Raw genomic sequence first — 22,925 nt, 5'->3', positions numbered from 1 at the left:
AGAAAGCAGTATTGATTGACTGTTGGTTTTTGTGCATGTTTGAGTGCTCCGTCTCTCTCAGTTACCTGTGTGTGTGTGTGTGTGTGTGTGTGTGTGTGTGTGTGTGTGCGCGTGCGTGTGCGCATGCGCGCTGGGTGAGAGTGATTTGTTTCTGTTGTTACTTCGGGGGGGGGGGCAGCAACCTCATCAGAAGTCATAAATCTCACTCAGTGGATTACCGTTCGTGTAGCGAGATATGGGCTCTGAAAGGGGGGTGAAATGCGTTTTCTGGCTGGCCCTGTGAAATATTTCATAAAATGAAAAATCTGCCAGCGTCACCCTCTGCAGCAGATTTAGGTCCAGTCTTCCCTGTCTGCTCCTGTGTGTGTTCAGCTGTAGCTGTGCTCCTGTGTGTGTGTTCAGCTATAGCTGTGCTCCTCTGTGTGTTAAGCTACACTGTGCTCCTGTGTGTGTTCAACTGTAGCTGTGCTCCTGTGTGTGTGTTCAGCTATAGCTGTGCTCCTGTGTGTGTTAAGCTACACTGTGCTCCTGTGTGTTCAGCTACACTGTGCTCCTGTGTGTTCAGCTGCAGCTGTGCTCCTGCGTGTTCAGTGATGATGTGCTGCAGCTGTACTCTACGCTGTGCTCCTGTGTGTGTTAAGCTACACTGCGCTCCTGTGTGGTCAGCTACACTGTGCTCCTGTGTGTTCAGCTGCAGCTGTGCTCCTGCGTGTTCAGTGATGATGTGCTGCAGCTGTACGCTACACTACGCTCCTGTGTGTGTTCAGCTGTAGCTGTGCTCCTGTGTGCTAAGCTACGCTGTGCTCCTGTGTGTTCAGCTACACTGCGCTCCTGTGTGTGTTCAGCTGCAGCTGTGCTCCTGTGTGTTCAGCTGCAGCTGTGCTCCTGTGTGTTAAGCTATGCTGCGCTCCTGTGTGTGTTGAGCTCAGGCCTGACGCTCCGTCTCTCCTCTCTCAGAAGGGACTGCGCACCCTGGTGGTGGCGTGCAGGCGGTTCGGCGCGCGGGAGTACGAGGAGGTGGACCGGCGGCTGCACGAGGCGCGCACCGCCCTGCAGCAGCGGGACGAGCGGCTGGCCGAGGTCTTCGCCTTCATCGAGCGCGACCTGCAGCTGCTGGGCGCCACCGGCGTGGAGGACAAGTACGCTTCACCCCGCCCGTCCCACAATGCAGCACGCTTCACCCCACCGGTCCCAGAATGCAGCACGCTTCACACCGCCAGTCCCACAATGCAGCACGCTTCACCCCGCCGGTCCCAGAATGCAGCACGCTTCACCCCGCCGGTCCCAGAATGCAGCACGCTTCACCCCGCCAGTCCCAGAATGCAGCACGCTTCACCCCGCCAGTCCCAGAATGCAGTACGCTTCACCCCGCCAGTCCCGGAATGCAGCACGCTTCTACCCTACTGAACCCCGAAAACCAGCAAGGTTTTACCCCACTGAACCCCAAACCCACCGAACCCTGGCAGCCCTGCCTGCCCCCTGCCCCGCCCACTGGCTCGCCCTGCCCTGGTAGAGCCAGGGGACTGTAGATGTGAGAGAGGGAGCCGCCAGACCGCCTGGCATCTGTAAATGAAAGCAGTGTGTGCGTGTGTGAGTGTGTGCGTGTGTGTGTGTGCGTGTGTGTGCGTGCGTGTGTGTGTGTGTGAGTGTGTGTGTGTGTGCGTGCATGTGTGTGTGTGTGTGTGCGTGCGTGTGTGCGTGCGTGTGTGCGCGCGTGCGTGCGCGTGCGTGCGCGTGTGTGTGTGTGTGTGTGTGTGTGTGTGCGTGCGTGTGTGCGCGTGCGTGCGCGTGTGTGTGTGTGTGTGTGTGTGCGTGTGTGTGTGAGCGTGTGTGTGAGCGTGTGTGTGAGCGTGTGTGTGAGCGTGTGTGTGAGCGTGTGTGTGTGTGTGTGTGTGTGCGTGTGCGTGTGCGTGCGCGTGTGTGTGTGTGTGTGTGTGTGTGTTTCAGTGGGAAATAACACCATCTGGTGACAGTCCCTGTGCAGGCCTAATTAATGCCCCCTCGGGCGGAGAGGGAGGTCTCTACAGACCGACTCTGCGGCAGGCTGCTCTGCAGAGAGACTTCCTCCTCCTCCTTCTCCTCCTCTCTGACACACATCTTCCTCCTCCTCCTCCTGCTCCTCTCCGACACGTGTCTCACCGCCTCCCCTTTTGTCTACCTTCCTGCAAAGCACCCTGGGCTTATTTTACATGACTTTGCGTTTGCTCCCTGCCTGTGTAAACAGCATCTGGGCGTGTTACCGTCCAAAGCTGCCCTTGCTGAGGGAATGCAGAGAGGCCCACATTTACACCCCATGTCCCGACAAAATCGATTAATGGGGATCGGTCACGCTAATGGGGAGAGGTCGTGCTAACGGGGAGCGGTCATGCTAACGGGGAGCGGTCTCGCTAACCATGCTCGGTCATGCTAACTGTGAGTGGTCGTGCTAAAGGGGAGCGCTCTCGCTAACCATGCTCGGTCATGCTAACGGTGAGCGCTCTCGCTAACCATGCTCGGTCATGCTAACGGTGAGCGCTCTCGCTGACCATGCTGGGTCATGCTAACAGTGAGCGCTCTCGCTGACCATGCTGGGTCATGCTAACAGTGAGCGCTCTCGCTGACCATGCTGGGTCATGCTAACAGTGAGCGGTCTCGCTGACCATGCTGGGTCATGCTAACAGTGAGCGGTCTCGCTGACCATGCTGGGTCATGCTAACAGTGAGCGGTCTCGCTGACCATGCTGGGTCATGCTAACAGTGAGCGGTCTTGCTGACCATGCTGGGTCATGCTAACCGGGCGCGGTCTTGCTGACCATGCTGGGTCATGCTAACCGGGCGCGGTCTTGCTGACCATGCTGGGTCATGCTAACCGGGCGCGGTCTTGCTGACCATGCTGGGTCATGCTAACCGGGCGCGGTCGCTGTGTCCAGGCTGCAGGACAAGGTGCAGGAGACGATCGAGGCTCTGCGGTTGGCCGGGATCAAGGTGTGGGTGCTGACCGGGGACAAGCACGAAACGGCGGTGAGCGTCAGCCTGTCCTGCGGCCACTTCCACAGAACCATGAACGTGCTGGAGCTGGTGCAGCAGCGGTCCGACAACGAGTGTGCGGAGCAGCTCAGGAGGCTGGCCCGGAGGTGAGCCACGCCCACACCCCTACCCCTCCCCTACCCTGCCCAGCCCTGCCACGCCCCTACACTGCCCTGCCCGTTTATGTTCTGATCGTAGAGCTTCTGAGGTAGAGATGCTGCTGTTCAGATTTCCTGAAACTGCCGGGGGGGGGTTCAGCATAGCGATGTTTGGGTTGCTATGCAGACTGTTGCCTGGCAGCATGAAAGGAACAGACACACAAATTACAAACGCCCCTGTTTGACATGCACATGAAAATGAGGCGTGTTTCCAATATCTGGACCGAGAGGTGAGCGGTGTTCTGAATTCAGCCGTACTGTGTGATTGCGTAGCTGTTATTTATTGTGTGTAATGAGGAGTTATTACCTGTTTTAATTGCTGTATTTCAGTAAAGCTGTCTCCTCTCCGGAAATTCTTTCTGTTTCAGAGCAGTACTGAGCGTGCTCAGTGTGTCTCCGGTCCAGCGCTGTACTGAGCGTGCTCAGTGTGTCTCCGGTCCAGCGCTGTACTGAGCGTGCTCTGTGTGTCTCCAGTCCAGCGCTGTACTGAGCGTGCTCTGTGTGTCTCCAGTCCAGCTCTGTACTGAGCATGCTCTGTGTGTCTCTGTGTGTCTCCAGTCCAGCTCTGTACTGAGCATGCTCTGTGTGTCTCCAGTCCAGCGCAGTACTGAGCGTGCTCTGTGTGTCTCCAGTCCAGCGCAGTACTGAGCGTGCTCTGTGTGTCTCCAGTCCAGCGCTGTACTGAGCGTGCTCTGTGTGTCTCTGTGTGTCTCCAGTCCAGCTCTGTACTGAGCATGCTCTGTGTGTCTCCAGTCCAGCGCAGTACTGAGCGTGCTCTGTGTGTCTCCAGTCCAGCGCAGTACTGAGCATGCTCTGTGTGTCTCCAGTCCAGCGCTGTACTGAGCATGCTCAGTGTGTCTCTCCAGTCCAGCGCAGTACTGAGCGTGCTCTGTGTGTCCCCAGTCCAGCGCTGTACTGAGCGTGCTCTGTGTGTCTCTCCAGTCCAGCGCTGTACTGAGCGTGCTCAGTGTGTCTCCAGTACAGCGCTGTACTGAGCGTGCTCAGTGTGTCTCCAGTACAGCGCTGTACTGAGCGTGCTCTGTGTGTCCCCAGTCCAGCGCTGTACTGAGCGTGCTCTGTGTGTCTCTCCAGTCCAGCGCAGTACTGAGCGTGCTCTGTGTGTCTCTCCAGTCCAGCGCAGTACTGAGCGTGCTCTGTGTGTCTCCCCAGTCCAGCGCTGTACTGAGCGTGCTCTGTCTCTCCCCAGTCCAGCGCTGTACTGAGCATGCTCAGTGTGTCTCCCCAGTCCAGCGCTGTACTGAGCGCGCTCAGTGTACTCTGTGTGGTCTGTGTCCCGCAGGATTAAGGAGGATCATGTGATCCAGCACGGGCTGGTGGTGGACGGGGCGAGCCTGTCTCTGGCACTGCGGGGGCACGAGAAGCTGTTCATGGAGGTGTGCAGGAACTGCTCAGCCGTGCTGTGCTGCCGCATGGCCCCCCTGCAGAAGGCCAAGGTACTGCCCCCCCCCCCCCCCAATTACACCCCCCACTCACTGCTGCCGCATGGCCCCCCTGCAGAAGGCCAAGGTACTGCCCCCCCAATTACACCCCCCCCCCCACTGCTGCCGCATGGCCCCCCTGCAGAAGGCCAAGGTACTGCCCCCCCCCCCCCAATTACACCCCCCCCTCACTGCTGCCCCATGGCCCCGTGGCAAAGGTACGCCCCCCTCCCTCAATTACACCACCCCCTCACTTATACCCCTCCCGCCCTACTGCCGCATGGCCCCCCTGCAGAAGGCTAAGGTACTGCCCCCCCCAAATTACACCCCCCCCCCCCACTGCTGCCCCATGGCCCCCCTGCAGAAGGCCAAGGTACTGCGCCCCCCCAATTACACCCCCACCTTATACCCCCCTCCCCTTTCACTGCTGCCGTATAGCCCCCCCCTCCTGTTCCACCTCCCCCCCTCACCTTCCACCTCTCCCTCCCCCCTCCTCCCGTGTGCTGGAGTGATTTAATGATCCCCTGTATCTGGGGAGGGTTGCTTAAGCTGCTGCTGGTTTGGCAGGTGGTGCGACTGTTAAAGACTTCCCCGGAGAAGCCCATCACGCTGGCCATCGGGGACGGCGCTAACGACGTTAGCATGATCCAGGAGGCCCACGTGGGAATAGGTGAGTTCTGAAACGCTCTCCTGGGCGCCGGTTCACTAGACAGCCGGCGGGGGGGGGGGGGGGGGGCAGGCTGGAAGGCAGCCGCGGGGAAAACGATGATGTCATGCGGGAGTTTGGGCAGCGGGAGAGAAGAGGACGGCGGGGACGCCTCCTACGCTCAAACACTCTTTTCAGGGCCAGCTGCTCCTTTTTAAAGGAGGAGAAAGGAGGTGCAGTTCCGCTGGCTTGCAGTAGGCCCTGTCCCCTGTCCCCCATCCCTCACCCCCCGTCTCCTGTCCCTCATCCCTCACCCCCCCGCCTCCCCTTCCCCATCCCCAATCCCGGAATTCTGTTCTCCGTGATCGCTCCGGTTTCTCTCCCTGCCTGGATACTTCAGCACTACAGACAATTTTTTTCTGATAGCCCTGCCCTTAAAGCTGATTGATGTTACTCTGTAGCCAATCATGTTTGTGCATCAACATCTTGGCGAATATTCAATTCAATAATCATGGCAGGACTCCAGACTGCTCTGCACTTTCCTGATGAGGTGATGTCATTGTGATGGAGTTAAAGTAACTTTGGTTTTTTGGCTTCTCCCTAGGCATCATGGGTAAAGAGGGGCGCCAGGCAGTGAGGAACAGCGACTATGCATTCGCCAGGTTCAAATTCCTGGCCAAACTGCTGCTGGTCCACGGCCACTTCTACTACATTAGAATAGCCACCCTTGTACAGTACTTTTTCTACAAGGTGAGTCAGGGAGGGGGGTGCGGGGGGGGGGAGGGGGGGGTTGAATGTCTGCATGCGTTTGAATTTGGGGTTCAGCTCTGAGATTCCAGCTTCTAAATCACCTTTTTATTTTCTTTTAGAATGTGTGTTTTATCACGCCCCAGTTTTTATACCAGTTCTTCTGTCTGTTTTCACAACAAGTAAGTGTCTTTCAGTGTGTGTGTGTGTGTGTGTGTTTTTTTGTGTGTATTTGTGGGTGTGTGTGCATGTGCGTGTTTGTGTTTTTTCTGTGCGTGTGTGTGTTTGTGTGCGCGTGTGTGTGTGTGTGGTGGTCTTTGTTGCTGTGTTTTTGCTGTTGTCCTGTGGGACAGTGATCACCATGGCTTTCATTCATAAGGCATTGTGTTGTCCTGGATGAACTGTGGAATGAGAAACTGGAGAAACGCAGCTTTTCTGTGTCCGTGAAGCCTGATACTGGCGAAGGCTCTTTGAGTCTTTGTGAGAGGATGTGACTTGTCTTCCTGTAACCAGGAGCAAGAGAAGCTCTTTGATGTGGTCTGTACTGCCGGTGGTTCTCAGCTGGGTCAGTATCGGGGGGGCTCTGACGGTTTGGTTTCTCCCCCCCCCCCACAGACGCTGTACGACAGTGTGTATCTGACGCTGTATAACATCTGCTTCACATCCCTGCCCATCCTGGTCTACAGCCTGTTTGAGCAGCTGGTTCATCCGCACGTGCTGCAGAGCAAACCAGCACTCTACAGGTCAGTTACCGCTTTTACAGGAGTGTGCACACACACGCACACACACACTTATACTCTCACACACACACACGCACACGCACACTTACACACACACACACACTTATACTCTCACACACTTACACACACACACACACACACACTTATACTCTCACACACACACACACGCACACTTACACACACACACACACTTATACTCTCTCACACACACACACACACACACACACTTATACTCTCTCACACACACGCACACACACGCACACACACTTATACTGTCACACACACACACTTATACTCTCACACACACACACGCACACTTACACACACACACACACACACACACTTAGACTCTCACACGCACACACACGCACACACACACACTTAGACTCTCACACACACACACACGCACACACACACACACACACACACTTATACTCTCACACACACACGGACACATGCGCACACACATTTACACTCTCACACGCACACATATACTTTCACACACATGCACACACACACACACACAGTTATACTCTCACGCACACACACACGTGCACACACACTCACGCACACTTATACTCTCACACACGCATACACACACACTGGCTCACACACACAAGGCAAATATAAACTGTGCTTAATAACATAGGATTGATAGATAGATAGATAGATAGATAGATAGACAGATGGATAGATAGATGGATAGATGGATAGATAGATAGATAGATAGATAGATAGATGGACAGACAGATAGATAGATAGATAGATAGACAGATAGATAGATAGATAGATAGATAGATAGATAGATAGATGGATGGATAGATAGACGGATAGATAGATGGATAGATGGATGGGTAGATAGATAGACGGATGGATGGATGGATGGATAGATAGATAGATAGATAGATAGATAGACAGATAGATAGATAGATAGAAAGACAGACAGCTTGTTTAGCTCCCCCGTGCGTAATGCCCTCTCTCTCCCGGGCGCTGGCAGGGACATCAGTAAGAACTCGCTGCTGTCCTTTAAGACCTTCCTGTACTGGACGCTGCTGGGCTTCTGCCACGCCTTCCTCTTCTTCTTCGGCTCCTACGTCCTGATGGGGGAGGACACCTCCCTCATGGGCAACGGCCAGGTGAGGGGGCGGAGCCTGCGGGGCGCTGCACTGAGCACGCTCCGCGCGGGGTGCTTTCCCGCGGCATGCTGGGGCGGGAACGACAGCGGGGCAGCAGCCGTTTCTGCCGGGGCGTGGCTGCCGCAGCGCTTTGCTCTGATTGGGTCTGACCGCGTGGGTTTGGCTGCCGCGCGGTTCTGTGACTAATGGGAGGTGTTGGCTTGCTTTGGTTCCGGCAGGCATATCCTGCAAGCTGACTCACTGTAAACCAATAACTCCACACACGCTGTGATCTGCTGCTGAATAATCTTATCAGATTTTTCCTGATTAATCAGGAAATGATGATTTTTTCAGACCCTAAATGTCTCTCCCAGACACAGAGGACTTCAGTGTTGTAAGCAGCATGGATATTAACCCTTTGAAGAGCAGGTTTTTAATGGTTTTTCAGAATTCTAGTCAGTGTTCTAGAACTCTGTTGCTTTCAGTCACTGGTAGTGACTGTGACATCATTAGAATGTTCAGTCACAAACATTCTGAGCACACGTGTGCACAGTCTGCTGTGTTTCTCAGCTGAGAGCAGGTACAGGTGTTCTGCAGTAAACCCAGCTGCACCAGAGACATTAAGGGTCTGAAAACTCAGTGCTTCCTAATTAATGAGGAGAAAACGCGCGCTTGCTGCTCATTGGTGGGAACACTGAGGGGTATTCTGGACAGAATGACGCTGCTTTGAGAGAAAGGTCCGGTGAATGTTTTTATGAGCGAGTCTTGTGGTGTGATTGACAGGCAGGGTGTTTGTGTAGAGCAGGGGAGGGACGTCCCCGTCCTGAGCTAGGCCGCAGGATCTTCGCTGCACCTTCGTCTTCGCCCCTATCTTAGTTTTTTAATTGAAGTCGCTATTTTGAATAGACTCTCACCTGCCCAGATGCAGAGTTTCTGTTAAAGGTGAATTTAACCTGTGCTGGTTTTGGGGTGCATAAGGACGGGGATCCCTCCCCCTCCGCTCTGGACAGACAGCAGTGGCATGGTCTCCCTGGTCTCCCTTTTAATTTTAATTCCATGTGGGGTCCCCCCCTGCCCCACGCTCCCCCCCCCCCCCCCCCAGCTGCTGCCCCCTCCCTCTCTTTTTGTTCTCCCCGGGGGTTTCTACATTGCTGCTGAGTCCCTGTGTGTGAAAAGGGAAAAGTGTGGAAAAGCTCTCTCTCACGGTGTCACCTCTTCTCTTCATCCTCTCTCTCCCTCCCTCCCTCCCTCCCTCCCTCCCTCTCTCCACGCTCTGCATGTCTCCAGATTTTGAAAGCTAACAGACAGCTGGTAAGAGTGGACTCTATTTGCTGCACGCACTCTCCTAACCCTGCGCCTCTGTCGCCTGCGTCTCCGCCCGCTCCATCGTCCCGTAGAGCCCGCTGCCCGTCCCACCACCTCACTCACGGGGGGGCGGTGGTCCAGCTTTCTGTGAAACCCAGTCGCTCAGTTCGGTTCTGTGTTCCTGTTTCTCTTCCCCGCCACGGACCGATGGCTTCATCATTGCCCCTAAGGACCGATGAGGTCATCTTTTACCTGAGCCTCCACCCTAGCAAGTCAACATTGTGTTGTGTCACTCGTGAGCGCACAGAAATGTGAGCGCGTATTCCGGAAGCCTGCTGAAATGCAAACACGCGTTCTGTATGCTTCCTGAAACGCCACATTTACTCCATAAGTGTGCCAAAATGACACGTCATTTCGTTATCGTACTGCAGTGCGAACACTTATTCTGTAAGTGTGCTGAAATGCAACACAAAATGCAGGTGAAATGTTTGCATTCTTGGATCTTTGCCCCTCTTAAGAGTTGTTCTCCCGTCCTGTTTTAGATGTTTGGAAACTGGACATTTGGCACTTTGGTTTTCACTGTGATGGTCATAACAGTGACACTGAAGGTAAGTTAATCCACATTAATCTGTCTTTGAGGAAGAGATAATGGTTTAAAAGTGAATTAGGATGTGTGTAGATTGAACAGGTGTATGGGGTTCACTTATGACATGAAAATGAGCAAGTCATTCTGAGCTGAACTCTCAATGCTGAAGATTGTAGCAGTGTAGTTTATGATGAATGCTCTGCACCCCCGTGTGTATTTTGGGGGGGGGGGCGCTCACCTGTCTGCCTCACCTGTACTCCTCTGTCCCCAGCTGGCTCTGGAGACTCACTTCTGGACGTGGATCAATCATTTCGTCACCTGGGGCTCCATCGCCTTCTACTTCATCTTCTCCCTGTTTTACGGGGGAATCATCTGGTAAAGCCCTCAAATCCCACCTCGTTTTCTCCCACTGAAACTGTGCCAGTGCCAGGCGTGTGTTAAGGGCTCAGAGGGGCTCAGTCTAATACCAGGAACAGCAGAATCAGAGTGCAAACCGCAGAGAAACCGAGGGGTTGTTATGGAACACTTTTCCACATTCTTACTCTGCAAAATTCAACGCTTATTTATTACACTTCAGTGTTTTGTTACTTGCTAAAACGGTGGATCTCTAAGTGAGCTTGATCTCTCGCTCTCCCCTCTCCCTCTCCACTCTCTGCTCTTGCCCTCCTCTCTCTCTCCATCTCTCTCCCCTCCCCCCCTCCCCCCTCCCCCCTCCCCCAGGCCCTTCCTGCACACACAGGACATGTACTTCGTCTTCGTCCAGCTGTTGTCCAGCGGTTCGGCCTGGTTTGCCATCATCATCATCGTGATGAGCTGCCTGTTCCCCGACGTCATCAAGAAGGTGCTGTACCGGCACCTGCAGCCAACCAGCACGCAGAAGTCCCAGGCAAGTGCCGCCCGCCGCCGGGCCACGCCCCCTGTCTGTCCTGTAGGCCCCGCCCACATGTTAACCCCACCCCCTGTCCCTCCTGTGGGGCCCGCCCACATGTTAACCTCGCCTTCTGTGGGGCTCGCCCACATGTTAACCCCGCCTCCTATAGGCTCCGCCGACGTGTTAACCCCACGCCCGCTAGCGTCAGGCACCGCTGGTAACGAGGCTCGTTCAGCGGGAACGTCTGAGCACCGCGGACGTTTGCCGCAGCACCGTCGGCCCCTCTCTCTCCTCACAGCATGGCTGCACACCGCCGCCCCCTGCAGTCGGGGAGGACTCACTACACGCTGCTCACCTGCACACACACACACACACACACACCTGGACTCTTCTCTGGCCTGCTGGTTCTCACGCTCGTGCTGGTGCTCCTGGACGTCCCGCTCCGCCCCCTGCAGGTCGGGAGGACTCACTACACGCTGCTACCACTCTGCTCTCTGTCCTCTGTCTCTGTGCGCTTATTTTAGGGAGACGGTATGAAATGTAAATCTTAGGTGTGTTAAAGCCCCCCCCGCTACCGTGTAGGACAGTGGCTGTAGATAAAACAGGAGAAAGCATTTTAATCTGGCATAAGGCCTCTGGCCTCCACAGGGAGAGTCTGGACTGGAGAGTAAATTAGATTGAGGTTTATCTAAATTAAATTGCTGCTGATTCTCGGCTTGTCTTAGCATGTCCGCTAACAGAAGCTCTTAAAACTCGGTCAGGTGGTTTAGTTGAAATAAGTTCAGGTCTCACGGCAGAGGTTTGGGTTTTCCACTGAGCTGAAGTGTGTTCAGATCAGAGGGGTTATTGTGTTGAGCTGCATTTAAAAAAAAAAAGTAAAAGTATCCTAATTATAAACTGTTTCCTGTAAATGGGAAACAGAAGGATAAAGTAAAGGGGCTTTTAACTGTGAACGAAGACATCCACTTATAGGGAGCCCTTTGCCCACTACATTTTTTAAAAGTCACTCAATTTAAAAAATGGATGGCAGAAATGGATGGCTTAATATAATCAGCTCGATTAAAAAAATAAATAAATAAATAAATAGTGCCCATATCACCAGTAGTGCCCAGTGGAGAGGTGATGCATGTGTGTGTGTGTTTATTTGTGTGTGTGTGTGTGTGTGCCGTTATGTCCCAAAATTCACCTGTGTTACAATAACCAGGTATATGATAATGGAAGTAACACTAATCCATACCACAACCCGAAAGAAAACCCAGTTGAGCGCACAGTGATATAGACAAACAGGCGTTTATTGTGACAGACGTAGAAGGAGACGTTATCTGTTCTAGAGGTGTAAAATGATGGAACAATGAGCTCCACACATGATGCAGGCTCTCACCTGGCCAGCCGACACTGGAGTGGTCCCCAGTCCCCAGTCCCTCACAGGTGCGCTCACTGGCCTGAGTCCCTCACAGGTGCGCTCACTGGCCTGAGTCCCTCACAGGTGCGCTCACTGGCCTGAGTCCCTCACAGGTGCGCTCACTGGCCTGAGTCCCTCACAGGTGCGCTCAGTGGCCTGAGTCCCTCACAGGTGCGCTCACTGGCCTGAGTCCCTCACAGGTGCGCTCACTGGCCTGAGTCCCTCACAGGTGCGCTCACTGGCCTGAGTCCCTCACAGGTGCGCTCACTGGCCTGAGTCCCTCACAGGTGCGCTCACTGGCCTGAGTCCCTCACAGATGCGCTCACTGGCCTGAGTCCCTCACAGGTGGTCATGAGTAGTAATTGGGCTAATTACTGACTACCTGCTGTAACCTACACTCTGTTTCCAAAATGGTTTTCTGAGCAGGAGTGATTTAACGACAGGCGATCTCTCCTGCACGCGTGTGCGTGTGTGTGTGTGCGTGCGTGTGTGTGTGTGCACGCGTGTGCGTGTGTGCATGCGTGAGCGCACGCGTGTGCGTGTCTGACCAGCGTGTGTCTCTCTTTCTCCTTGCTGATCTGTGTGTTGCTGTAGATGTACTCCAGCAGAGTGGCTATAGGGGACGACTTCATCGCCCTGCAGCCCCTGACCAGGGCCAAGAACCAGCTGGGGAAGATTAGGTAGAGTAGGAGAGATCCCCCATTCCACCCCCTCAGCTCCCCCAGCCCATCTGCATGAGCAGGACAAACTAACCAGCAGCTCCCCCAGCCCATCTGCATGAGCAGGACAAACTAACCAGCAGCTCCCCCAGCCCATCTGCATGAGCAGGACAAACTAACCAGCAGCTCCCCCAGCCCATCTGCATGAGCAGGACAAACTAACCAGCAGCTCCCCCAGCCCATCTGCATGAGCAGGACAAACTAACCAGCAGCTCCCCCAGCCCATCTGCATGAGCAGGACAAACTAACCAGCAGCTCCCCCAGCCCATCTGCATGAGCAGGACAAACTAACCAGCAGCTCCCCCAGCCCATCTGCATGAGCAGGACAAACTAACCAGCAGCTCCCCCAGCCCATCTGCATGAGCAGGACAAACTAACCAGCAGCTCCCCCAGCCCATCTGCATGAGCAGGACAAACTAACCAGCAGCTCCCCCAGCCCATCTGCATGAGCAGGACAAACTAACCAGCAGTCGGTATGGACGGACGGACGGACGGACGGACGGACAGTCAGACAGACAGACAGACAGACAGTCAGACAGACAGACAGACAGACAGACAGACAGACAGGGGCCAAAGTGCCTGCATGTTAGCCAGCTCTCAGGCTCCCACCCCATTAGCATGGCACAGTGGTTCGGTCCTGTACACTCCCCCCCCTTGTCCCCAATCATGGACTAGCCTGCTTCTGCAAGCCGCGCTGCATGGCGACGCGCGCAGGTTCCTCCTGGCCGTTACTGTCGCATGGCGCATGTTGGCGCATGGTGCATGGTGCATGTTGGCGCATGGCGCATGTTGGCGCATGCAGACCTGTTGCTGCATGGGAGCTCTGCTGTCTTAGACTCAGCTGCACAGTTGCCTGCTCGTACTCAGGGAGCACGTGATAAATCCTTCCATTTGGTACCTGGTAACTGATGTGTATTTCACTTTAAATCCAGACTGCATTTTTTTAAAGGATGCATGTGGATTTTTAAAAGATATTATTGTTATATTTATTTTTTATTGGCATGCATACTGAACGGTGAAGCTGTTCTCAGAAAGCCTCTTGTGCTGTGCTCTCAGTTTGTGGTTTAATGTGACGGTATTCTGTCATGTTCAGGGACCGCTCAAATTTAGAATTTTCTTAAATCGCTTTTATTTTTCGACATGCCGAATCGAGCGGCCTGTTTGTAATGAGGCGTCTCATTGGGCTTAATACTCTGTGATTGGAGGACTGCCCTGCGGATCGCTGGCCTGTTGGACCACGTGGGCGGGCTTCGTAACCTGTTGGGACGTCCTGGAGCGTAATCGCTCGGTGGAACCTCCACAGCAGCCTCAGAGGCTTTCTGGCTCCTCTGTTGTCACTCACCGCTGCTGGGTCACTTACAGCCGTTGGGTCACTCACCGTTGTTGGGTCACACCGCTGCTGGGTCACTCGCAGCTGTTGGGTCGCTCACCGCTGTTGGGTCACTCACCCACGTTGGGTCGCTCACCGCCGTTGGGTCACTCACAGCTGTTGGGTCGCTCACTGCTGTTGGGTCACTCACCCACGTTGGGTCGCTCACCGCCGTTGGGTCACTCACCGCTGTTGGGTAACTCACCCACGTTGGGGCACTCACCCACGTTGGGTCACTCACCGCTGTTGGGTCGCTCACCGCTGTTGGGTCGCTCACCGCCGTTGGGTCGCTCACCGCTGTTTTGTCCTTCCAGATGGAAGAGGATAAGGTTTCGCTCGGCTCAGAATATGACTCTGCTGAAAGTGGGGACCCCGGGGAGAACGATCGGCAACTGCTAGCCGCCCCCCCTCCCCCCCCTCCCCAGAACTAGGTAGCGCTCCCAGGCAGGGCCTGTGGGTTCATCAGCAGCCTGTCTCCACCCTCTGATGTACTCCTATAACCCCCCCCCCCCCCCCCCCCCCATCGTCAACCTCCCCCCGGCCTGTGGGTTCATCAGCAGCCTGTCTCCACCCTCTGATGTACTCCTATAACCCCCCCCCCCATCGTCAACCTCCCCCCCGGCCTGTGAGTTCATCAGCAGCCTGTCTTCACCCTCTGATGCACTCCTACCCCACCCCCCCCCCCCCATCCTCAACCCCCCCCCCCCAGCACGGTACAGCAGCCGGCCTACAGACTGTAGGGGAGGCGGGGGGGCAACCGTGGGGAAATGCTGGCGTGTTTGGTCCTCTGTCCTTAATGTTGTGAACTCCCCCTCCCGCCCCCTCTGCCCATTCTGTCGTATCATGTGTGCCAAAAATGTCCCTTATGCCTCCACCCCTCCTGAAGATGCAGCATTTCTTCATTTCATTTGCGACATCTGTCTGTCTTTCTCTGGAATATTTTTTTTTTACTTTATGACTAAGCCTTGCTGTTTCTGGTTTTTACAAAGAAATGAAAAAAATGGGATTTTATCCGTTTTCATGTTTTAATAATGGGGGGGAGGAAGCAGTGAAGGCAGAGAGGATGGCTTGGTGTTGAGCTCCCTGCGTTGTGCTTGTGATGCGTGCTCAGCTCACACCTGAACGCCAGACAGGAGTGTTCACCATGACCAGGGTTGTGTTTAGCAGGTAGCCCCGTCAGCCGCATAAACGGTGGCCAGATAATTATCACTAGTTTATTTAGAGCAGGACAGACTGTTCTGATCTTGGAAGTGAGTACTGAGTTTATGATGCAGATAGATAAGTGCCTCTGGCACCACTAGTAGCACACTGGGCTAGTTGTCTGCCATTTCACATTTTCAGAAGGTTTCCCCACATTCTTTGCGTGTAACATCTAGAGACTGTAATTATCCTTTTGGATACCTCTGGTTATCCTTACTCGCTAAAGAAGTTCCTAGTTGCCTGGAAACAGTGCTGTCAGCATACAGTGGCATGGGCTCACAGCCTTGCTTGCATATGCTCACAGTGGTTCTGTGAAAGATTGTGGTTGGGGGGGGGGGTGGGGTGGGGGAGTGCTGCTGTCGTGTGTACTATTCTGTGACTTCGTAGCCACTCCTAAGGACTGTCAGATCAGTGCTGCTTTATTCACACTGAACCCCTCCTCAAGCTGGCTCATGCCTTACGTTCGTAGACGCCGGTAGTACTTCTGAGCATGCTCAGTTCAGATCGTGCAGGGATGTGACATCAGCTAAATAACCTTGCAGCACGCAGAGAGAGATGCAGGCTCGTAGTTTGCCTTTAAACCCCATCAGAAGATCATCGTTGTCCACACCGCAGTGATGTCCTGGGGTCCTTTGACCTGGGCGGTGTCTCCTGAACTGATGATGATGATGATGATGATTGAGGAGTTTCTTGTTATTTTTGGGATGAAGTCTATGTCTGACTGAGTCTTGCTGGGGTGAAACTGCATAACCGAGGTTTGTCTTAGCTAATTCAAATCATTTTGCTTGACAGGTTATTTGGCCATATTATATTAAGTTTATTTCACAACCATCTGTTGTCATAGTCATTGACGCCGTGGAATCCAAGCTTTTTTGTTTCTGTGGGAAATGCCAAATTGGGGGGGTGGGGGGCTGCATTTCTGAAAAACAATCCCAGGAATGTTCTGGTGAAATTGGTTTAAACCAAAAACAGCGACGCGTGTGCGTAAGGATTCCTTTCTGTGCATGTTTAGGATTTCCCAGCGAATCCAAGCCTTCTACCAGCTTCTTAAGCCTATGCTGTGGTTATACGTTTCAGAAGTGAACAAATACATAAAACACGTACAGAACATATTATACCACATTACGTAAATTATTTTTATATATATCGTCAGAAATCATATTGTGTTTTTCATCTTTTTGTTTGCCTTGTTCTTTTGAATAAAGAGTTATTTTATCCAAATGCTTTTTTCTCTTTTCAGTTTTGTCATCTGCTACTTCATAAATGTCAAATCCATTTAAAAACTTCTACTAGGAATGAGATTTCCTTGAAATTACAGGCTGTCTTGGAACCCAGAAACAAACATTTTAAAGACCCTGAAACTTGAATACATAATTGTTTTTATTATTCATATTTGGAGGCATTTAAAAAATTTTGTGTTTAAGTGCCAAAATGACATCTTAATGCCACTAGTTCTCTGAAATAGTATTGCTATCCACTGAGTATGTCTTTGTAAAAAGCTTGTGACATTCCTCTGTTGAGTAACTTAATGCATCGTCTTTTTCCCAACCGTGTTCATTCCCTGTATTTCATGTGTACAGTGTAGATGAGGGATAAAGGCGGTGGTCAGCCTTTGTCACGTGCACTCACACACACACTCACACACACATCGCACACACACACACATCGCACACACACACACACACACACACACACACACACACACACACACACACATCGCGCACACACACACTCACACACACACACACACACACATCGCACACACACACACACACTCACACACACACACACACACGCACACACAGGATCTCTTGATTAAATAATATACGGTATCCTGGCCCTTGGCCGTGGCCTTGAAATGTGCTCTCAGATTTCCCGTGACCTCGGCCTCAGGAGGAAAATGAGAACTTCACATAAAACAGCGCGAGTGTGAAGATTAATCCCCCCCCCCCCCCCCCCCCCGCCCCCCCAGGTACAGGCAGCCCGGCGGGGTTATGGGTTTAACAGTGAAGGACGCAGTGGGTCTGGGTTCTGGGTTCTGGGTAGAATCGGGAGGGTGAAGGTTCCGCTGGGCATGGTGTGATGCACTGCAGCAGTCTGCGGTTAGATGGACCTGTCCCTTCCGGACCTGTCTGAAGCGTGGCGCTGTGGGGGGGGCAGTCAGCTTAGCGCTTAGTCAGGGAAACGCAGGCTCTGCTGTGAGAGATCAGACCGGGTGGGGGGGGAGGGGGGGCATCGACTTTGGCTCAGTTTACGCTGCTCCTGCAGTTTCATCCCACCCTCCATCCTCATGGGCTTCTCCTGTTATCCGCTCATGTTTTAAGGCCTCTGCAGCTCACTCAGCGCAGAGATGGGAGGTGCTGCTCCAGAGTGAGAGCTGTTCAGGGCCGGCTCGGCTCGGCCTGGCCTGGCTCGGCTCGGCCTGGCTCGGCCTGGCTCGGCTCGGCCTGGCTCGGCTCGGCCTGGCTCGGCTCGGCTCGGCTCGGCTCGGCTCGGCTCGGCTCGGCTCAGCCTGGCTCGGCTCGGCCTGGCTTGGCTCGGCTCGGCTCGGCTCGGCTCGGCTCGGAGGTCTGGAGCAGCACCACAGCGTTGCCCCTTTCTGTTACTGCACCAGCACCACGCATGCCCTCCTTATCACTGTGTGTGTGTGTGTGTGTGTGTGAGAGAGAGAGACTGAGTGTGTGTGTGTGTGAGAGAGAGAGACTGAGTGTGTGTGTGTGTGAGAGAGAGAGGCTGAGTGTGTGTGTGTGTGGGAGAGAGAGACCGAGTTTGTGTGTGTGTGTGTGTGTGGTTCTCTGCCCTCCCTGGAAATGTGACTTTGATCACGGTTTCCTTCAGGGCGGGGCTGATGCTAATCTTGTCTCACGTCGGTCCCCTTTCTCCCCCCCCCCCCTCCCCTCTGCAGGTTGCTGAGGCCTGCCGGGGCGTCGGCTGTGTGGACTCGCTGTGCTGTTTCTCAGAGGGGGAGGGCGGGACCGCACGGCTGGGCTGGCTGGTGGACCGCGTGATGAGTCGCTGTGACCCCGCCCACGTCCGCAGGTGCGACGTTTCCCTCCACAGCCTGTGCTGCCGGCACGCCCCCTACGAGCCGGCCGCAGTACCCCTCTGAGCCTGCGGGGGGCGCCGGGGAGCGAATGTCCGGCTTCCAGGGCTCCCATTGGCCTGTTTGAGGGGGCGGAGCCCACAGGCTCGCTGGCCTCTCCCCAGAATCTGGTTTCTGTTGCGCATCGCTGATCCGTTTCGTGCTTCCCGATGCTCCTCACGACGCGGGCGAGGGGGACACACCTGCAGCATCGGTACCGCCCCGTGTCAGTGTTGGCGGATCCGTCTTTCCAAACCCGCGTTTTTATTGTGTTCGGTTTTCTGCAACGGTCCCAGCTCTGGAGCCTGCGGTCGGTTTGCGGTCGGATTCGTGTGTTAGCCTCTTAGCGCACGGCTGATTTTAGAGGCACAGTCTTTCTCTGTGTGAAAAGAAACGAGATGTAAAACGCATTTATTTATCCAAAAAAAAGTATATCCTCGTTGAATGATCTTTACTGGAAACAGGAAACGTTTTGCACATCTGGGAGTGAGTGCTACTTCCTGCTGAGGACGTAGCATTCCTCGCTAGTGTTTCGGTTCCTTGGTTCTGACTTGCCAAAGTAACGTTGTCGTGTTTCTATGGAGACGGGAATGACGGCATGCCTTTTGTGACACCCCCTCAGCCTTCTCCTCATAGCCCCCCACCCCCCCCCCCCCCACGTCAAATGTCCATCTTGCCTGCGCAGGTGCTCCAGGACTGGGCGGATAATCATGAGCTCTCGGTCAGAAACGCGTAGCGGTCTTAATGCTAGAACACTGCCACCCAGAGGAGGGGAGGGGGACTGCACCCCAGCGCAGAACACCAGAAAGCTCTCTTTCTGACGCCGCCGCTTCCGGAAGTTTCCGCAGCCGAGATGCCGGACCACGCCGAGGGGATTTTTTTTAAAAACCGCGCCGGAATCATCTGTCCTGTCCCGGGAATATTGCATCTTTTTTTATTGAAATCTGAAGCCTTATAGGTGCTTTAGGGAACAGGGGGAGTCGATTGCATGGGTGCTGCCTGCCTGTCGTGTTTCTGTACGCGGAGTGAACAGACATGCTGTGTTTTTAATAACTCTGTTCGCAGGTCCCTCCTCTATAGTCCCGTGTTAGGTCTCATCCTCTTCAGATATTTTTTTACGGTTTGTTTGGCCAGTCAAGGTGTAAAACATTATTGTACCATCTCAGAGGTCTACAGTTATATTTAATCTGCCTATGTTTGGTTTGGCAGGGGAATGGACATGTTGTGTGCTGCGTATTGTTCTGTGTCTATTAAAGGTTTTTTGGGACGGGTGACACGGGTAGACCCTCACGTCCCTCCAACAGAGCGATTCAGCATTTCGGGGGGGGGATACGAATGTTAGACGTGCTGTTGAATGCGCATTGCAGAGTGTGACGGGGCTTAAAACGGTTGTCTGAGAGATTATATAAATATGTGAGACTGTTAGGCCGTTCTAACTGGGGCATTAAGGTGACGGTTTCAGACTTGGAAGAAAGAAACAGGACTCTCTCATCCACAGAGAACAGAAGAGAATCTGGTATTTATTTGTGAAGTCACAAACGCGTGCATGGGTTCTGTTTGAATGAGGCAGATCTGGACACGGAGTGTCATGGCGGAGGTTGGCCAGTGGAGTGGAAACTGCGCCCCCTGGTGGTGCTACTGTATTTAACACGGCACTGGTGCCTTTCCACCTATGAAAGATGTCTTCTTTTTTTTTCAAGGGCTATTAAAAGTAATGCTCTGCTTAAAAACAAATATATATATATAGATATAGATTTTTTTACCGTATATAGATAGATATATGAAACTGTTTGTCAAGATATTAGATATGGTATTAAATAAAACCATATATTTTCTGTTGTATTTTTCTATAACGCTGTACAATTAAAACTGTGTTTATATATTATGTGTGTACATAAACCACCAGGAAATTATATTTTGCGATTAGGATCGGTTGTATGTAGCTGATGTCGTGCAGAGGAAACACACGTGTGTGTACGAGCGTGTGAGAAGCGTGGGTCATACGTGGGTCATACGTGTTCACGTCATCCATCATCCATGTTTCATCACTGTGCTAACAGCTAGCATCTCCCCATTACCTCTTTTCTTTTCACTCCACGTTGAGTAAGTCTGCACTATGGGTCATTATATAGAGTGGGCGGGGCTTGGGGTGGAGCTAACTGATCCTAGCCCCTCCCACAGCAACACACAGGACACAGGCCTCACGCTATTGGTCCACTGGTCAGGGGAAACTGATCCAGGTTGTAGGGGGCAGAGATGGAGAGAGGGAGGGGGGGACAGGTGGGGGGGGGAAGGAGAGCTGGAAGGAGAATGGGAGTAAGGCGTGACTCTCCCCGCTCATTTGTCCGATGCCAAACCCTCTTGTCTTTGTGCTGCTTTTAGATCTTGGAGCGACTTGGACCCCTTCTATTCGAACGACCGGAGCGTCCTGACTCTCTCGCCTGTGGAGTCCACTCACTGCTAAAGCAGTTCCGGTGGAGCCAGTGGTCCGTGTTTTCCAAACTTCCGCTGGTGCCGGCAAACTAAATTCCTGGGAATAATGTGAAGGATTGAGCGCCGGTGGTGTTCCGGAAGGGCAGTGGCATTCCCCGCTTCCTCCCGGTGTTCCGGAAGGGCAGTGGTGTTTCCCGCTTCCTCCCGGTTTTCCAGAAGGGCAGTGGTGTTCCCCACTTCCTCTCGGTGTTCCGGAAGGGCAGTGGTGTTCCCCGCTTCCTCCCGGTGTTCCGGAAGGGCAGTGGTGTTCCCCGCTTCCTCCCGGTTTTCCGGAAGGGCAGTGGTGTTCCCTGCTTCCTCCCGGTTTTCCAGAAGGGCAGTGGTGTTCCCTGCTTCCTCCCGGTTTTCCAGAAGGGCAGTGGTGTTCCCCGCTTCCTCTCGGTGTTCCGGAAGGGCAGTGGTGTTCCCCGCTTCCTCCGTAACAGAAGGGAGCGAATCGGCACAAAGCCGGGAGCTGGGCGCGTGTTTGCCGGAAGGATCCGGCCCGCTGTGCTCCGTTAGTTACTGCTGCTTTCTCCTCCGACTGTTCTGAAGGTCCACCAACTTTCCTGAGGAAAACATGGGGTCCTTTTTAAAGCCATATTTCCCATTTTAATGTACCTGATTTTTAAGGTATGAAGACATAGGAGCTGGGAGACTTCGGCACTTGAGTTTGGTGCTCTGTTGGAACTTGTTGCTGAAATTCTTGCGCAGATATCAGCCAGGGGACAGTCCATGTGTACGAGTCTTAAACTACAGTTTTGAGTCACTTGCACAGGTTTTTCTCTTTGGTTTTGTTTTTGTTACATCTCAAACTGCATTGTTTTATTTTCCTCATTCATTGTTTGTCACCATTTAATTTGCATTTTATCTGGTTGCTGTGTGTATTTTTTTTTTTTCCTGTTACTAACCACTCATTCACTGTGTGTGTGTGTGCATACGTGCGTGTGAACGTGTGTGTTCACGTGAAGTTCATCTGAAGTTGAGAGGGCCACAGACCCACCTCTGTGCGTAAGGAGAGTCAGGGGACGCTGTTCTCTTGGTTGGATCTGGAAGGTTCCAGAAACCAGAAAGCACCGTTAAGAGAGGCCAGCGATTGGCTGGGTGCAGGAGGTTACCGAGACAACCGTTTTAAACTGGCCACCGTTGACGCAGTGACACAATATCAAAGTGAAGGTTGGATTGTGGTCACGGTTTAAGAGGCAGTTGGCCTACCCTGTGCTTTAGTGTAGAAGTGCAACGCTGAAGAAGGTGCTGCTCATTTTGGATGTTTTCCTGGGCTTTGGCTCAGCTTCCAAATCGCAGAGGATTGAAGTTCCACTGCTGAACTAAGAGAGCGACTGGCCTTGTCATTTCAAAGGCTGGTTTTGAAATGTCTAAATTACAATAGAGACTAGTAATTTGTCTAAGCTAAAGCAAGTTTCCAAAGAACTGGTCATTTTCATGAAGGTACTTTTAGTTGAGTTTTGTCACGACTGAAGTCAGTTGCATATGTTGAACTATTTAATGTCCAGGAGATGCTAATTATCCAACTTCCACAGGCTCCGCCCCATTCACAGAAGGGATGTTTAACTGGGATACTGATTGTTAGCAATAAGACTCTGCCTGGACCTCGGGCTCCATCGGATGTATCAACTTTTTTAAATTATGATTATTCTTGGTTTGTCATTTTCAGTAAATCTCAAAATGAAGTATGTTAATTGTATTATGTCAGTGAAGCTGTTTTATTGCTTATGTATATGAGAACAATTTATTTACGGAATAAAAAAAAGTATGAAAAATAAGACTTTGAAAATTGGTGATTCCGTTTTACTGTGCAGCTGTAGATGGTGTGAGGAGCCACGGAACCTAAATCGCTGTCCCAGAATCCCCTTCTGTATAGTACCTGTGTGGGTAATACTCAACAGCATCACTGCAGCTCACCTGTGTGCTGGGGCAGGTATGTTAACACACCTGCAGCTCACCCGTGTGCTGGGGCAGGTATGTTACCTGCAGCTCACCTGTGTGCTGGGGCAGGTATGTTATCACCTGCAGCTCACCCGTGTGCTGGGGCAGGTATGTTATCACCT

The 22,925-nt window shown here is 53.0% G+C and overlaps 1 protein-coding gene across 6 annotated transcripts in view; it reads left to right on the top strand.

The window, feature by feature from the left end:
* atp11b (ATPase phospholipid transporting 11B (putative)) overlaps window positions 1-22,642 on the top strand; it is a 45,427-nt gene extending 22,785 nt beyond the window's left edge. Inside the window, exons 18-32 of one of the 6 annotated variants that reach the window (XM_035413343.1) lie at window positions 958-1,139; window positions 2,909-3,112; window positions 4,464-4,617; window positions 5,170-5,272; window positions 5,853-5,998; window positions 6,118-6,177; window positions 6,611-6,738; window positions 7,733-7,871; window positions 9,138-9,161; window positions 9,698-9,763; window positions 10,013-10,116; window positions 10,462-10,627; window positions 12,609-12,694; window positions 18,208-18,341; window positions 20,767-22,642. In XM_035413343.1, the coding sequence (XP_035269234.1) occupies window positions 958-1,139; window positions 2,909-3,112; window positions 4,464-4,617; window positions 5,170-5,272; window positions 5,853-5,998; window positions 6,118-6,177; window positions 6,611-6,738; window positions 7,733-7,871; window positions 9,138-9,161; window positions 9,698-9,763; window positions 10,013-10,116; window positions 10,462-10,627; window positions 12,609-12,694; window positions 18,208-18,310 (1,665 nt within the window). In that variant the 3' untranslated portion in view covers window positions 18,311-18,341; window positions 20,767-22,642. Of the gene's footprint in view, window positions 1-957; window positions 1,140-2,908; window positions 3,113-4,463; window positions 4,618-5,169; window positions 5,273-5,852; window positions 5,999-6,117; window positions 6,178-6,610; window positions 6,739-7,732; window positions 7,872-9,137; window positions 9,162-9,697; window positions 9,764-10,012; window positions 10,117-10,461; window positions 10,628-12,608; window positions 12,695-14,416; window positions 14,534-18,207; window positions 18,342-20,766 lie in introns of those variants that run through there. The other 5 variants (XM_035413344.1, XM_035413341.1, XM_035413346.1 and 2 more) reach the window with 5 other exon arrangements.
* The last annotated feature ends 283 nt before the right edge of the window (window positions 22,643-22,925 follow it).

The sequence above is a fragment of the Anguilla anguilla genome, chromosome 4 (assembly GCF_013347855.1).
Source record: "Anguilla anguilla isolate fAngAng1 chromosome 4, fAngAng1.pri, whole genome shotgun sequence".
In the NCBI taxonomy this organism is placed as follows: domain Eukaryota; kingdom Metazoa; phylum Chordata; class Actinopteri; order Anguilliformes; family Anguillidae; genus Anguilla; species Anguilla anguilla.
The sequence above is the reverse complement of the archived record's forward strand: the minus strand, read 5'-3'. Positions and strand labels throughout refer to the sequence as shown.